The sequence below is a fragment of the Histomonas meleagridis genome (assembly GCF_020186115.1).
Source record: "Histomonas meleagridis strain 2922-C6/04-10x chromosome Unknown contig_82, whole genome shotgun sequence".
NCBI lineage: Eukaryota > Parabasalia > Tritrichomonadida > Dientamoebidae > Histomonas > Histomonas meleagridis.
In genome coordinates, this window is record NW_027150919.1 from 407,157 (window position 1) to 424,254 (window position 17,098).

The window sequence follows — 17,098 nt, forward strand, 5'->3', positions numbered from 1 at the left end:
TGTAATTTTACTGTTTTGATTTGACTTTTTTTGATTACGGATTTTATCGCTTCTATAAATAAATCAAATATTTTATCCTCTTTTTTTATTTTTGTTTCGGAAGTAATTTAACTATTTCTGTATTACCATTTTTTGAAATTATCAAAATAAAAGTCAAATACAACAAATAAATACTTTTAGCATTAATATCAATTTTTTTATGCTCAAGCAATAATTTAACTATCTCTTTATTTTCATTTAAAAATGCTGTAAATTTGAATATAACAAAGGATCATAACAATCTATATCTTGAAATAATGATTTAATTGCTTATTTATGTTTATTTGATTGTATATTTTTCAAACCATCTATGTATTCATCTCTATTAATCAATTAATCTTTCTATAAACTTAAAAAACAATTTATAAGTTCTAGATTGTGGTCAAAATGTTTGCTCAACTAAACGAATCATATGTATTATACATAAAACAATAATTGTTTCAGGCATTGTTTCTTATATTGCGAATTTATGTGATTTTAATCTATCAACTATAATTTCTCTTGGTGATCCTTTTGAATTATGTCACTTGCGATTTCTTTTTGAATCAATTGAATATAAATGTACATTAGCAGCTGCTATCTACTGATTTTCGATTTTATCACTATGTAAGATTGTTTCTCCTGATATATGAAGTATTTTAATTCTGCTTTGTATGTTAAATAATTTTATTACGAGTTCCATTTGATAAACCCATCCAACTTTTATGAAAATCTCGAGTGATTGGATGTGTGTGAAAGAAATTACTATTGATTAGTATAACTTTTTTCTTAAACATGATTGATTTTGAATTTAATATATCTGTATTTCTTCAGAGTACTTTTTGATTTTGCTCTACATCTCCATTAAAATGGCATTTATATTCCCAATATTCAACATTTTTATAAGATTTTTTTTTCTTTTATTGTTAATCTAAAAAAACATTTTTTTCGGCCAACGGGTATCTTCCATCGGCCAATGGGTAATTTCAATCGGCTCGCGTCAAAACCGCAACAGCTGAAAAGTGCCGATGATTTTTCCTCCTATTTTATTTCAAAAGTGCTACAAAGAAATCTCAGGTGTTTTTAATTGATTAACAATAAATATGAAAAACCAAAATTCAGAAATAGAATGGGAGACTTTTTTATCAATTAGCCAAATAGTTTCTAGTTTAAATAAAGAAAATATTATTCGATCAGCAAATTTAATAATTAAAAAATTTGACGATATTTATCCATTATCTTTTAATATAATTATTAGTCAAATAGTGTATTCATTCTTTGTTGCAAGAATGAATTCGTCTGTTATATATTTAAGTTTATTAAATGAAATAGAAAAATTTGAGGAAAACAAAAACTTCAATTCCAAGATTATTGATGTGTTTTTACATTTTCTTAAGAGCGAGGGTACACAGGAATCATATTATCTTGTTAAAGATATGATTGAAAATAATTTTATCGAACAAAAAATTGTTAAAACTATGAATTATCCATTATTTGCACATTATATGTCATATCAAGAAATTGAAAATATAAAACAAAAACATTTCACTCAAGAAATCATTGAAAATTATGAAGCATTATCAAAGAATGATTGGGAACTTCATAAACAATTAATTAAAGAAGGACATAATCCAAATGAAATTGCAAAAATAATTAGAAATGATGAAATAGAAAAACTTCAAGAAATATCAACGCAAACAAATTTTGATTTTGATCAAAAAATTGAACAATCACTTTATGAACGATGTTCATATATAAATCAAGAAGATGTATCATTAATTGATTATGCAGCATTTTTTGGATCAATTAAATGTTTTAAATATTTACTTATGAATGGCTCTGATATCGAAAATACCGGTAAATATGCAGTTGCAGGTGGAAACATTGAAATAGTTCATTTGTGTGAACAAAATCATTCGACATTTGAACAAAATAATTCATCATTTGGAGATGCATATGAAATAGCAATTAAATACTATAAAAACGATATCTTTAAATATCTTTATGAAAATAAAATTATACAAGTTAATAATTTAGAAGAATTAGGAAAGAAATGTGTTTTATATCATAATTATGAAATTTTATCATATTTGCTTGGAGAAGGAATGAAAATTAATGATGATATCATCAATGAATCAGCAAGAATTGGTAATTTATATCTTGTAAAATATTTTCTCAAAGAATTTCTCCCACCAGAAAGCATTTTAGTATTTTCTTCTGTATCAGAAAACATCGAGCTTATCAATTTACTTCTTAAACATAAACGAATTGAAATAAATGCTAAAGATATTTATTCGTTTTGTTTAAATTTTATATTATTAATTTAATGTTTTCAAATGATATTTGGAAATTATTCAAAATATTTAATACCGTACATATGTATGCATCTTATAATGGGCAGTTGGAAATATTTAAATTACTTCTGAAACAAGAAGGAATAGAAATAAATGCTAAAGATATTTGTTCGTTTTGTTTAAATTTTATATTATTAATTTGATGTTTTCAAATAATATTTGGAAATTATTCAAATTATTTAATACAACACATATGCATTCATTTTATGATAATCAGACGGAAATAGTTAAATTACTTCTTGAACAAAAAGGAATTGATATTAATGCTAAAGATATTTATTTGTTTTATATATAATTTATTTTAATAATTTGATATTTCAAAATAATATTTGGAAATTATTTAAATTATTTAATACAGCACTTATTAGAGCATCTTCAAATGGTCATACAGAAATCGTTAAATTACTTCTTAAACAAGAAGGAATTGATATTAATGCTGAAGATATTTAATTGTATTATTCAATATTTATTATAATAACTTTATGTTTTATAATAATATTTGGAAACTTTTTTAAGTATTTTTTACAGCACTTATGTGTGCAGCTAGAAGTGGTTACACAGAAATAGTTAAATTACTTCTTGAACAAAAAGGAATTGATATTAATGATGAAAATATTTATTTGTTTTATTTAATATTTATTTTAATAATTTGGTACTTCAAAACAATATTTGGAAATTATCTAAAATATTTGAAACAGCACTTATTTGTGCATCTGAAAAAGGTCATATTGAAATAGTTAAATTGCTTCTTGAACAAGAAGGAATTGATATTAATGTTAAAGATATTTATTTGTTTTATTTAATATTTATTTTGATAATTTAATATTTCAAAATAATTTTTGAAAATTATATAAATAATTTCAAACAGCATTTATAAAAGCATATGAAAAAGGTTATATAGACATATCCAAATTACTTCTTGAACAAAAAGGAATTGATATTAGTGGTAAAAATATTTTTATGTTTTATTTTATATTTGTTTTGGTATTATAATATTTCAAAATAATATTTGGAAATTATTTATAATATTTCAAACAGCACTTATAATAGCATCTTACAGAAATGATACAGAAATCGTTAAATTACTTCTTGAACAAAAAGGAATTGATATTAATGCTAAAGATATTTATTTGTTTTATCTAATATTTATTTTAATATTTTGATATTTCAAAATAATATTTGGAAATTATTTAAATTATTTAAAACAGCACTTATTAGAGCATCTTCAAATGGTCATACAGAAATCGTTAAATTACTTCTTGAACAAAAAGGAATTGATATTAATGCTAAAGATTTTTATATTTATTTTAATAATTTTATATTTCAAAATAATATTTGGAAATTATTTAAATCATTTAATACAGCAATTATTTGGGCATCTAAAAATGGTCATACAGAAATCGTTAAATTACTTCTTGAACAAGAAGGAATTGATATTAATGCTAAAGATATTTATTTGTTTTATTTAATATTTATTTTAACAATTTTTGCTTATTTCAAAATAATATTTGGAAATTATTTATAATATTTAAAACAGCACTTATGTGTGCAACAACAAGTGGTTACACTGAAATAGTGAAATTACTTCTTAAAAAAGATGAAACCGATACTAATGCTAAAGATATTTATTTTTTATATTTATTGTTAATTTGAATAATTTAGTATTTCAAAATGACATTTGGAAATAATTTTAATTTTTCGCAACAGCACTTATGTATGCAGCAATAAGTGGTTACACTGAAATAGTTAAATTACTTCTTAAAAAAGATGAAACCGATACTAATGTTAAAGATATTTATTTGTTTTATTCGAAATATATTTTGATATTTTCATCTTTCAAAACAATGTTTGGTAATTATTTAAATTATTTGATACAGCACTTAATTTTGCAATCAAAAAAGGTCATATTGAAATAGTTAAATTACTTCTTAAACAAAAAGGAATTGATATCAATTGTAAAAATATTCATAAGTTTTAATTAAAATTTATCTTAATAATTTATAATTTTAAAATAACATTTGGTTTTTATTTAAACTATTTGAAACACCACTTATGGTTGCATCAAAGAAAGGATCTTTAGAAATTGTGAAATTGCTTCTTGAACAAAAAGGAATTGATACAAATGCTAAAGATATTTATTTGTTTTATCTAATATTTATTTTAATATTTTGATATTTCAAAATAATATTTGGAAATTATTTAAATTATTTAAAACAGCACTTATTAGAGCATCTTCAAATGGTCATACAGAAATCGTTAAATTACTTCTTGAACAAAAAGGAATTGATATTAATGCTAAAGATTTTTATATTTATTTTAATAATTTTATATTTCAAAATAATATTTGGAAATTATTTAAATCATTTAATACAGCAATTATTTGGGCATCTAAAAATGGTCATACAGAAATCGTTAAATTACTTCTTGAACAAGAAGGAATTGATATTAATGCTAAAGATATTTATTTGTTTTATTTAATATTTATTTTAACAATTTTTGCTTATTTCAAAATAATATTTGGAAATTATTTATAATATTTAAAAAAACAAGTGGTTACACTGAAATAGTGAAATTACTTCTTAAAAAGATGAAACCGATACTAATGCTAAAGATATTTATTTTTTATATTTATTGTTAATTTGAATAATTTAGTATTTCAAAATGACATTTGGAAATAATTTTAATTTTTCGCAACAGCACTTATGTATGCAGCAATAAGTGGTTACACTGAAATAGTTAAATTACTTCTTAAAAAAGATGAAACCGATACTAATGTTAAAGATATTTATTTGTTTTATTCAGAAATATATTTTGATATTTTCATCTTTCAAAACAATGTTTGGTAATTATTTAAATTATTTGATACAGCACTTAATTTTGCAATCAAAAAAGGTCATATTGAAATAGTTAAATTACTTCTTAAACAAAAAGGAATTGATATCAATTGTAAAAATATTCATAAGTTTTAATTAAAATTTATCTTAATAATTTATAATTTTAAAATAACATTTGGTTTTTATTTAAACTATTTGAAACACCACTTATGGTTGCATCAAAGAAAGGATCTTTAGAAATTGTGAAATTGCTTCTTGAACAAAAAGGAATTGATACAAATGCAAAAGATTTTTCTTTGATGTTTTTAAAAATTGTTTAAATGATTTTTTATTTTAACATAATATTTGGGAATTATTTATATTACTTCAAACAGCACTTGAGATTGCTACGAAATTTGGAAATGTTAAAGTAGCAGAACTATTTCCTGAGTACGTCGAAGATTTTCCTTCAATAGATTTTTTCTCTTTGTTTTAAATTTTAATGTTTTGTCATTAAAACAAAATTTTTTATGTTTTTCTTTTTATTGTAATTGGGATCATTATCTTATTTTAGCATCATGAATATTTTAGCAAAATAATTTTGAAAATAATTATTTATTTGGTCCATTTTGAAGAAATATAAAAAGAACTGACAAATAAAAATTTGTCATTTTTGTTTTTCTTGAACTCATTTTTATTGTATTTATTTTTTTTTTATTAATTTGATTTTTTGATATAACTTTTGGAACTCACTTGCTTACTATTGTATATTTTAATAAATTTTTCACATATGATTCAAATACTATTCCATTCTATTGATTGAAGTTATCGGTATTCGAATCAGAGTGTTTTATGAATTTATGAAGATATCCTCCAATTCTGACTCCTTTAGATTAGATTTGTATTAACACTTACAATATCATGGACTAATATCATAAGAGATATTATACTGAAACATGTTACATGTTATCATTCGAAAACAAAGCAATATTTGGAATTAATTTTTATTAACGTTTGCAAAGTAAGCCTTCAAATCAACACCAGCAAAATTGGTTATGATGAATGCATAATTAGTGACTTAAAGTCAATGGATCCTGTTTTATCAGGATCAAACTTCTGGCAAGCTGAAGTGACCAACACTTCTATTTGGTCATCAGGGAGATATGTTAATTTCTCTTTTGCACCCGTGATTCAAAAGTTTTATTCTTCGATTATTTTTTCAATAAAAATTTGTGCTCATTAATTTTACAAAATACGTTAAATATTTACTAAATTGATTCAAATATATAACATGTAAGAGCATCGCAGTATAAGTCAAATCCTTGATTTCCATGCATTTCACGTCCTGTCATCAAATCTCTAAAATAAGTTCCTCCACAATTGACATATAAATTTGTTGGAAGTGTTCCAGTATTAACCACAAACACAATCTTTGTGAATGTCTGTTGGTCCCATTTCACGTTTACAAGTGCTCCATCCTTCATTGCAATACTATTTGTACCTCTCCACATTGCAGGATATTGTCTTCTAAGCTTTAACAACTTAGCAACATAGTTATGTAAATCTTGTTGGTTCTTGTTAAACCCTTCAATATGACCATCAGTTCTTGCAAGGTTATCATTTGAAATGAAGAAATTCCAAAAATACCAATGATCATGAAGATCACCAATTTCATCTCCATAGTAAAATGTTATTGGTCCAGTATAAGTAGCCAAGCAAGCAAATGCTATTTTATGGCGTTTCCAATAATTTGGATTATTACCTTTATAGCCATATTTCTTCTTGATAAGATTTCCTAATCTCCACACGTCATGGTTTGTGATGAATAAGTTTGGGTAAACATCTGGTTGATATCCTTTTTCATTTGGTGTTCTAAATACATTTGCAAGATTTTCAACGCCATATCCACCGGCTCCTCCTTCGTCTTGTGCAATTACTTTTACAATATCATATCTTGAAGGAAAGTCAAACGCAGATTTGAGCCCATCTTGCCCATAGGTACGATACTGTATATCGTCCGGGCCACCCCAATGTTCACCGACCATATAACCAAGGGTGCCCCATTGCTTTCCTTCGCTTTTTCTTCTGTTGCAAGTTTCTTGAACAGCTTCACGAATTTCATGCCAATAATTATGGCCGTTTTGAAATAGTTGATAGCATTGATCAAGTCGCCAGCCATCAATTTCATATTCACGAATCCAATACGTGGCAACCTCTTTATAGAATTCAAGACTACCTGGATATGAAACTGGATCCCGACCACCTTCAGGTAAATTACCATTCGGTGATTTACGGACATGCCCTCCATGATGTCCAAATACTCCATCTAAGAAGATGTACATACCACGATCATGACAACCCTTAACTAAGTTGCGTAGGTCTTCATTTGTTCCGAATTTTGGATCAACGTTGAAATAATCTGTAGCAAAATAACCTGTCGATTGTAACCTGGAACCACCCCAGCCACCTGCAGAATTAAAAATTGGAGTGAGCCAAATTGCATTAAAATTCATTCCTCTTATATAATCAAGTGCATTAATAATTCCTTTAAGATTCCCTTGATGTTTGCTTGGACCAAACCCAGTTCCATAGCTTGAAGAACCATCTCCTTGAAAAGAAGATACCATAATTTGATAAATTGTTAACGAGTTAAAATCTGTATTAATTTCATTTGATTCAAAAAATAAATTTTCGGGCGGACCATCTTCAATTTGGTTTATTTCTTCTGATGTTTCATTTGGAGGGAAAATGAAATGATAAATCTTTTTAAAGAGGAACAAGTTGAATTTTGGCAAAATTTGAGTTCACAACCGCCAACCAGATATTCAACGGTTTTTCTCCTTTAAAAATCTACTTTTTGAAAGTGCTGTAATTTGCACACAAAATTCTGAATTCAGAACGGCTTCACACAATTGACGTTTTTGTCAGCATGATGCTTGCGCAAGCACATGTTAGAACTGTGAAGTTGTAGTTCCATAATGAACTTTCAAGTCATAAAGCATAGTCGCTTTGCTAGTAATAAATTTATTTGTAAATGGACATGAGATATAAAGAATGAAGTTTGGTGCTCGTTCACCATCATATAATGGATTTTTAAATAGTTGTAATAAGGTTAAAATGAGTTCGTTTCTATTATTTTATTAACCATTTTAAATAATATTTTTATTACTTATGCGAATATATTAAATATTTAATAAATCCTATATGTTCAATTTTTATTATGTTTTTTGTAATTTTGATGATTTTCATATGTTTGTATGTTTATATTAACTTTTGTTTTGGTACTTTTCTTTCTATTGCTTTCTGTGAAAATTTGATCTTTGAGATGATTTGGATTGTATGTGCAATTTGAATAACAGTCAAATATCGTTAAAACATATTCCAAATGATTAAAATCATTGACAAAACAGACACAAATATGATATCACAAGAAAGAATTTATGTTGGTAGGTATATAATGCGGTCGTGACGATCCCGGAGGGGTGGGGCCTTTAGGGTTGTTGGGATCGTCACGACCGCATTATATACCTACCTATGTTTATTGTGTCAACGTACTGTATAGTAAACTCATATTCATAAATCCGTAGGACCATATATGAAGTCAAAAAGCCGACAACTCTTGCAGTCCTTGGACAAATACGATGGGAGAAAGTCGAAAGAATGGAACATCATTAATTCACGTTCCAAGGGCCATACCATCAGTTATAGAGCAAATGAATACCATTGTAGCAATGAAATGATTTACAGGACGCTTAGATTCAACAAAGAAATTAATAAGGTTCCTTCACCAGCAAAAAGAGGGCGCCCAACAAAACTCAATCAAGCAGTGCTTTCACAAATTGAAGCTGCTACGATGTTGGATCCAACATCTAGCAACAAATCTTTATCATGGACAATTAATTTGTCTCCAAGTACAATCAATAGAGGGAGACATAAATTAAAATGCAATTGGAAGCCATGTAAAGTATCCCAAAACTTAAATCACAGAAACAAATTAAGAAAAGATTAAATTTTGCAAATAATATTCTTAACAGCAGCGATTTCCAGTATGAAAAAATCATCTTCTCAGATGAGTCCAGATTTTGTCTAAAATCAGATTAGAAATGTGTTTGGAGGAAGATTGGTGAAATAAATGACCAAATCGTTGCAGTAAAAAAAAATTTTTTTGAAGGGCATATGGTCTTCGGTGCTGTAGGTGTGAATTACATAAGCGATTTTTTATTTATTGATGAAACAGAAGATTCAAAAAAATATGTAGAAATTCTTAAAAGTTATTCAGTATTTCCAACACTTGATCGAATTTTTGAGCAACGGCAGTGGGTTTGGCAACAAGATGGCGCCCCATCACACACATCGCACTACACGAAAGATTTTTTAAATAGTGCATGCCGATGCTTCCACTAATTTGTATGACATGAAATGAGAAACGATGATAACTATTGATGCTGAATCAAAGTCCCAATTATATGCTTCTAGTTATCTTTCCGGTCAAGATCAAGAAGTATACCAAGTGTTTTTTCAAGAAATTCGAAGAATGATTGGCAAAGCATTAAGAGTAATTATAGTTGATCTTTGTCAAGCTCAATTTATAGCAATTCAGCATATATATCCTGAGAGCTTTATCGTTTTTTGTCTTAGGCATTTAGGAAAAAATCTCGTAAAGTATTTTGCCAAGGATTCTGATGTTATAGTAGGATTTTATGATATTAAAAGAAATGTTCATTAATGTGAAGATTATATAGAATTGTTAAAAAGTGAATTAAATGAGACACATGAAGATAATACAGGAATACAAACTATTAAATGGATGATTGACTATGAAGCTCATTGGTTGCCTATATCTCTGATCAAAAATGGCATTCTTAATGATTGGACAACAAACAGAGTGGAAGGTTTTTTTCGGGATGTTCAAACAAAAATTTGGATTCAAAAGATTCACTTTTTCAATAATTACAAAGTATTTATTAATTCAAGGTAGAACCATGATTATTGATTGTTTAAGTTCAACGAAATAGACAAATTCATTTTACAGAGAAGTCATATGCATTGAACCAAATGATATACAGTAGATTGGTAAATTGGCTTTATATATCATATCTTCTAAAATGGTTGAGTGACTTCAAGGAAATGAAGTTACATTTTGTAAATTATGTGCACTTCGTCAAGCTTGCCCAGAACTTTCTCTTCCATGTCGTCATATTTCGAACGATAATTTCCTTTTTAAAACAACAGACCTTCACGAAAGATATTTAAGAGTAGACCATTCCTCAGAGGTTCAAATAACTCAAACAGTGATTACAGTCCCTAACAAGCAACCAAGTTCAAATTACACAGATATCATGGCTCAATTTGCACCTTTTGCTTCTGTGGCATCTCGAAATTCTGAAGAAAATAATATTTAACAAAAATCATTGCAAAGGCTAAGATCAACGCAAAAAAATTCGATCAACCGAATGCCACCAATTATGCCTTTACATGGCAGGTTTGCTGTTCACCCTGCAAACAATGTGGTTCTCGATGGGAAACAAAAAACAAAGCGTTTATATAAATCTAGCATTTGTAGCCAAATGGAACATAACAAGGCAACTTGCCCAAATATCAAACGTATGAATAAATGATCAAAGGTAATTTTTCCCTTTTCATCAGTAATATACTAAAAACATGGTGTTAAATTCTTGTACATAATTGTAAATATTCTAGACTGTAAATTAGAACTTTCACAATAGATTCCATTATATTTTCCAATTATTAATGATACTTTAAAGTTCATTTTATTGAGATTTAAAAATTTAATTTAATGAAATTAATATTAGCGCATATAAAAGTGCCAATGCATTCCACAGTCTCATAATCAACTTCATTAAATAATGCTATTTAGATATAATTAATAAAAAAAAAAAACAAAAACAATTTGTTGTAAGGGTAATATCTATCAATGTTCATATCACTTTCAATATAAATAATACAATCTACATATTTTGACAAATATTTGTGTTTGAATGCATACTTGGTCAACTATTATAATGTAAACGACTTTCAATTGAAATCACAAAGATGCCACTTTTGAAGTCAAAATATTTATTTGAAATATTTTACATCATACAAAAAGTCGAAACATGAAAAAAATTCAAAATAAGTCATTATATTTTGTGACATAGAATCAATTTTTTTTTAATAAAATATAAAGTTTATATGTTTTAATAGATGGTGAATTTAATCATATGTATAAATTTCAAAAATAGAAATAAAATTTCAAATGCTCAATGATTTCGTCAAAATTAGGAATTATATGAAATTAATAGTGCATTTATGTTTTTCTATGCATAATTTATTACAGTTTGATATAAAAATCATTAATTTTTAACTTTTAATTTTTGGATTTTTTGGAATTTTAAAAAATTTGTTTTTTCGGCGGTTGTCATCACATCGCATTCAAAAAGTGGAGAATTGTTAGAATAACCGCCAAAAAGTGGGTACAAAAGAGGTACAGTTAGCACACTCCCGGGTGATACAGCACCAAATGCAAAAAGTTATATCACAAAAGAAATTATTGAAAAGATGGCAAATAAAACAAATGTTCAAAATCATGATAAAGTTCAACTTATGGCAATCGAAAGCTTGTGTTTTTATGTGTTTTTTAGAATAAGTAGTGAGGCGATTAGAATTTCAGGTAATGAAATCAAAGTTGATAATGAAGAAAGACTATATTTACATATCCCATTTTCCAAAACAAATCGAACTGGTCGGAAGATGACCGTTTATATTTACAATAATGATACGGTTTATTCACCTTCCAAATGGGTTTTTTCTTGGAAAAACATTAGACCGTTTACAAACGATAAGAGGATATTCACTTTCGATGGAAGAACTGTGCGAAGTATTTAAAACTTTTAAAGAAGCAGATTAAAAGGCTAGGAATAGATCCCAAGCAATACTCAACAAATTCATTCAGGAAGGGTGGTTCCCACGAAGCAGCACTTGCTAAAGTCGAAGATTGCAAGATCAAAGCGCAGGGACGTTGGTTCTCAAATTGCTACCAGAGATATGCTTCTGTCAGCATGATCGAAGCAGCTGAAGAAATCACAGTTAAAATCTAAGCAGTAAAACAATAAAAAATTTTATTTTTGTAATATTTATATTATTCGTAAGCAAAAGTGGTATAATTTTTTTTTCCTGAGTAATCAAGTAAAGTATTGAAATAGTTGGTCAATAATTCAAAATTACATCATTACTTGAAATAATAGTAATCAAAATGCAAGGAATTAGAAGATATTACTCTATAGATATTCACAGATGTATTCAAAAGAAGTCGATCATTTTAAATCCAAAAATTACATAAACTATTGAATCAAAAATTAAAAAAAAAAAATATCTTAATATATAATACATTTAAACACGATAAAATTATGTTTTTAAATATTACATATCTATTGTTATATCTTCATATGATATTAGAACAATTTATTGAGGAAATGTTCGTCAGGCTTGCACCATTAACGTTTTTTGACACACCACATTTTTTGTTTACAGAAAACTAATATGATTCCGGGATTTGCCCAGGGATATATATCCCATATTAGCAAAATTAATTCATTATCAATCCATTGGATTGTTAATCTAGGAAATTCATTTTAATTAAAATTCCAACGTTATTTTTTATTCATTTCCGACTTTTTATTCTAAATCAAAACTTGATCTTGAATTTGTTCGTTATAATCATTATCATTATTGGTCTTTTGCTTCAAAGTCTTTATAACATAAATCACCAAAGCAACGAACATATAAATTGGTATAAATACGAATTCCGGACTTGTTAATGTTGTTGCAATTCCATGAAATTCGTTGATAGAAACTAAATTTATTATAATACCCACAACAAACAATGCGCATATTATTGTATCTAAAATAAAAATAGGAGACAATACATGTGTTGCTTGGATCGCAGATGAGTATAATATCGCAGGGATAACTACAAATGTCAAATAAAACAAATTATGTCTCATTCCATGGAACATAAACACATTCTTTCCAATAGAACATACACCCCATGTCCACATAATAGCAACTTTCCTATCAAGCGAAAAGAAATATGTTGGCATAAATAACGTCCATATGACCGATACAAAAAGTGCTATCTTGATGTAAAGTGGCGTTTTGCTGACGCGATATTTGACTTGAAGTAACCCGCCAACCGTCGCCATCAACCAATGGCTATCAGATTTCTGCTCATGAATCCATTTGTCAAATGGCTCACAAACCTTTTCACTGTTGATCGGAAGAGTAATGATTAAGGTGATGATGAATAGAATGAAATATAAAAAGACATATGCAACTGATGCAGGAATGGAATATCGTGTTTCAGTAAATTTGGGTATCGTTTGACCGACTGTAAATGATACACTGGCAGTGATTTTATGTTCAGTATTTGTAATTTCAAGATTATGATTTCCTTCTTTAACTTGAAGTGGACAAGAACATAACTGAACACCATCTTCAATGAATTTACATGTTAAGCTTGCTGTTACAGCACCGGAAGCTTGAAGTTGAATTGTTTGATTTGTAAATAATAAGACTCGAACTTCTGTATTTTCTTCATTGAACACATCTAAGCTACTTGCTTGGCTTGTGGGTGGAGGGTTAGTTATAACAGCAAATATATCTTGTGATAGATCGATGTCATGATACACCGACCGTTTATTATCAAAAGTGACGATGCCGATATGTGTATACTTGAAAAGTGGCATTCCAACAATTTCGAGTGTGTCTCCATGGTGATAAATTTGTGGTCTACTTGGGTGCATATGGCCAGAGAGGAAATACCTTGCATTTGGTATATTTTGTAAAATTTCTGCTATGATATAATTAGACTTTGTTGAAATGTCGGGATAAAATCCATACACTGGATAATGTGATGAAACAATAGTATAGTCTGCGTTAACATTCTTTAATTGTGTAACTAATGAACTACGAAGAGATGATGGTGGAAATGCCCAATCTTCAAGTTTCTCTGTGGGAGCTGGAAATTGTAATGGATTAAGCACAATGGCATTAAATGTAACTCCATCAATTTCAAAAACATATTTACAAATTTCATATGAACTGCTATTATAAACGATGTCTTTTGCATAATTACGGTCTGAATCTATTGACGCAAGGTCAAAAACATCATGATTCCCAGCGGAATAAATTATTTTATCTGATGAGAGATTGAGCTCATTGAGAAGATGTTTATATAATTCCCAATCTTCTTCAACCATAGTGGTATAGATAGGGACTGTGTAATTCCTCGAGCCATCAGTTACATCACCAGTTATGAAAATTTTTTTGGGTTTAATAACATTAAGAAGTTTTGACATTCTTGTGTAGATATTACCATAGCTATCTGAACGTGCATGGCTTAAATGTGGGTCTGTTACGTGGGCAATCCAAATTGGATTTTTGGTTGAATTCCACGTATAACCAGTTTTTGATACAAAATCCTTGGTTTTACCAACACTTTGGAAAGTGGCAGTAGAAATATAAATAAGAGACAAAACTATTAGCCATAAATACTGTGAGAGAACGTAAGGAAATTTTTTTAACTGCATTTGTTCTCTTTGCAAAGAGATTGAAAATATTTAATTTTTGAAAAGAAAACCGTTTTATAACCGCCATTAGTTTTTGGGAGTTTTTTACACAGCGCCATTCTTTGCCCGCTGGAATTATGTAAGATATGCTTTACCACAATCTAGGTATATATTTAAAAAAGCTTTTTTTGTAAAAAAATGTGTGAACTTTCACTAAAATTTTTTATGATCAAATATATTTGATTCAAAGTAAAACCCACTCACAACTTTTTTCAATATGACATGAATCACTTGATAATCACTTGTTAAATTCAACCCAAAGCAAAAATGAGCTTCAGCAATTGAGGTTTTAATGGGTTAACCGTTGGCACTTTCTGTGCTAATTTTAAACGTGCATTATTCGGTGTTGCTAAATGTCGAGCGAATACAAGGGAAACGGTGCAATGAGCTTATCAAAGGTCCCATTGTCGGGCATCCAAAAAAAGACTATACCAAATCAAGGCACAGAATCTGATTTAAAAAATAAATTACATCGTGCTGAAGTCTTATGTGCAAAAAGGGAACATAAACTACAGGTTCTTATCAATAAAATCGAAGCACAGAAAGAGCATAATTCAAAACTTCAAAATCAAATTAATGAAATGAAACAATTTCTTAAAGATTATGGACTGGAGTGGGCTGGAGGCCCAGCTCCTACATTTGGATATTTTCCAAATGGTCCCATTGATATGGACTTATTTAACGAAAGGGTTAAAGATTTAAATCAAATGGCAGAAAGAGATATTTCACACAACTACTCACAAAATCAAGCGCCAAGTCACAAAGTCACTGTTATTTTTGAAAACGAAGGGTTTACTGTAAATAAAGGGCAGTTTCGTCCCTACATTGACAATGGAATGTTCATTCAAGACATCATGGATGGCTTTTTCCCAAGCGAATTTCAAAAGCAGTTTCCTAATGGTGTCATTTTGAAGGTCATTGATAATCGAAAAGAGGATATTTTCAAAGGTACATCTCGAAGATTAATTGAATCTGCAAAATCAAAAAGAGCAAACAAAGAACTTGGATCTGGTGACGGGAGAATAAAGGTTCAGTTTCCAGATGGAAGCAGCGTTGTGATAAAGACAGAGAAAACAAATTTAATTCGTCAAATTAGAAGAATAATTAAGTTCAACTTCGATGTTGAAGAAAGTTTCGAACTATGTGCGCCGCCATCGACGAAAGTGCTAAATGATGATGATAATATAGAGCTATGTAAGCTATATCCAAGAGGAATGTTATTTGTTACGTATGGAAATGAGAAATAATTTATTTGTTTATAAATATTTATATTTGTATTATATTTTTATCGAAATATTCAAAAACTTAAAAAGGTAAAACAGAACTTCATAAGAAACAAGTTAAAGAAGAAGTTAATCAAAATGAAAAGTACAAAAGGGAGAAACTGCAATTAAAGATTATATCGTTGCTAATTTCTTATCTCAAGGTTTATATTTTGATGTCGAAGATTTTATTGACATTGCATACTAAGCTTATCTCGAAAAATATACTAATGAAGAAATGATCAAAAAAGATTTTCTAATTAGCAGAGGATTTATCAATGACTTCAAGAAACGAAATAGAATTTCATCGAAGAAACCTCACGCGAAAAGAAGACCAACAATATCTGATGAAGAAAAAAATGAATTCATCCAAAAAATTCAGAAACTTTTATCAACAGTTGATAGATCTAGAGTGATTAATTCCGATGAAACATGTTGGAAGAGTTTTCCTGGAGGAATTTTGACTTGGTCTGAAACAGGATCAGACAATGTTAAAGCCTATGTCAATGCTAACTCCAAACAAAGTATCAGTGTAATGGCAAGTATAAAGGCTGATGATACAAAGCTACCTCTTTTCATTATTGCTAAGGGTACAACTGAGCGAAGTGAAATAAATATAGGAGATATTTCATATCACAATTCCACTAGATCAAGCAATGGTTAGACAACAGAATCAACATTTGAGCAATATTTAAAGTTTCTCCGAAACAATTTTAATGACGACGAAAAGATATATTTGATTGTTGATCAATACATAGCTTATCAAACTCAAAAGATCCATGAGTGTGCTGATAATTTGAATATTGAATTATTATTCATCCCTGCAGGCTTAACTATTGAGTTACAGCCATTGGATCGATTGGTGTTTGGGAGCCTAAAAACAACAGCAAGAAGACTTATCAAAAAATCATATCAAAATGATCCCAATACTAAATTCAACAAATAAACAGCAGTGCAATATTTACTAGCTGCTTGGGAACATTTAAGTGAGAACACAATTACTGAATCATGGGAAATTTATGAAT

General features: G+C 28.3%; 3 protein-coding genes across 3 annotated transcripts; 1 reads left to right on the forward strand and 2 right to left on the reverse strand.

The window, feature by feature from the left end:
• Positions 1-6,453: 6,453 nt before the first annotated feature.
• Positions 6,454-7,812, reverse strand: GO595_009079 (Alpha amylase, catalytic domain containing protein; the record flags this gene model as incomplete). The annotated part of the gene is made up of 1 exon (XM_067922725.1): positions 6,454-7,812. One exon carries the CDS (start codon positions 7,810-7,812, stop codon positions 6,454-6,456), a length of 1,359 nt encoding a protein of 452 aa, XP_067770864.1.
• Positions 7,813-12,864: 5,052 nt separating this feature from the next.
• GO595_009080 (Ser/Thr protein phosphatase) lies at positions 12,865-14,772 on the reverse strand (the record flags this gene model as incomplete). The annotated part of the gene is made up of 1 exon (XM_067922726.1): positions 12,865-14,772. One exon carries the CDS (start codon positions 14,770-14,772, stop codon positions 12,865-12,867), a length of 1,908 nt encoding a protein of 635 aa, XP_067770865.1.
• A 392-nt stretch (positions 14,773-15,164) lies between these two features.
• On the forward strand, positions 15,165-16,058 carry GO595_009081 (UBX domain-containing protein 11; the record flags this gene model as incomplete). The annotated part of the gene is made up of 1 exon (XM_067922727.1): positions 15,165-16,058. One exon carries the CDS (start codon positions 15,165-15,167, stop codon positions 16,056-16,058), a length of 894 nt encoding a protein of 297 aa, XP_067770866.1.
• Between the last annotated feature and the right edge of the window lie 1,040 nt (positions 16,059-17,098).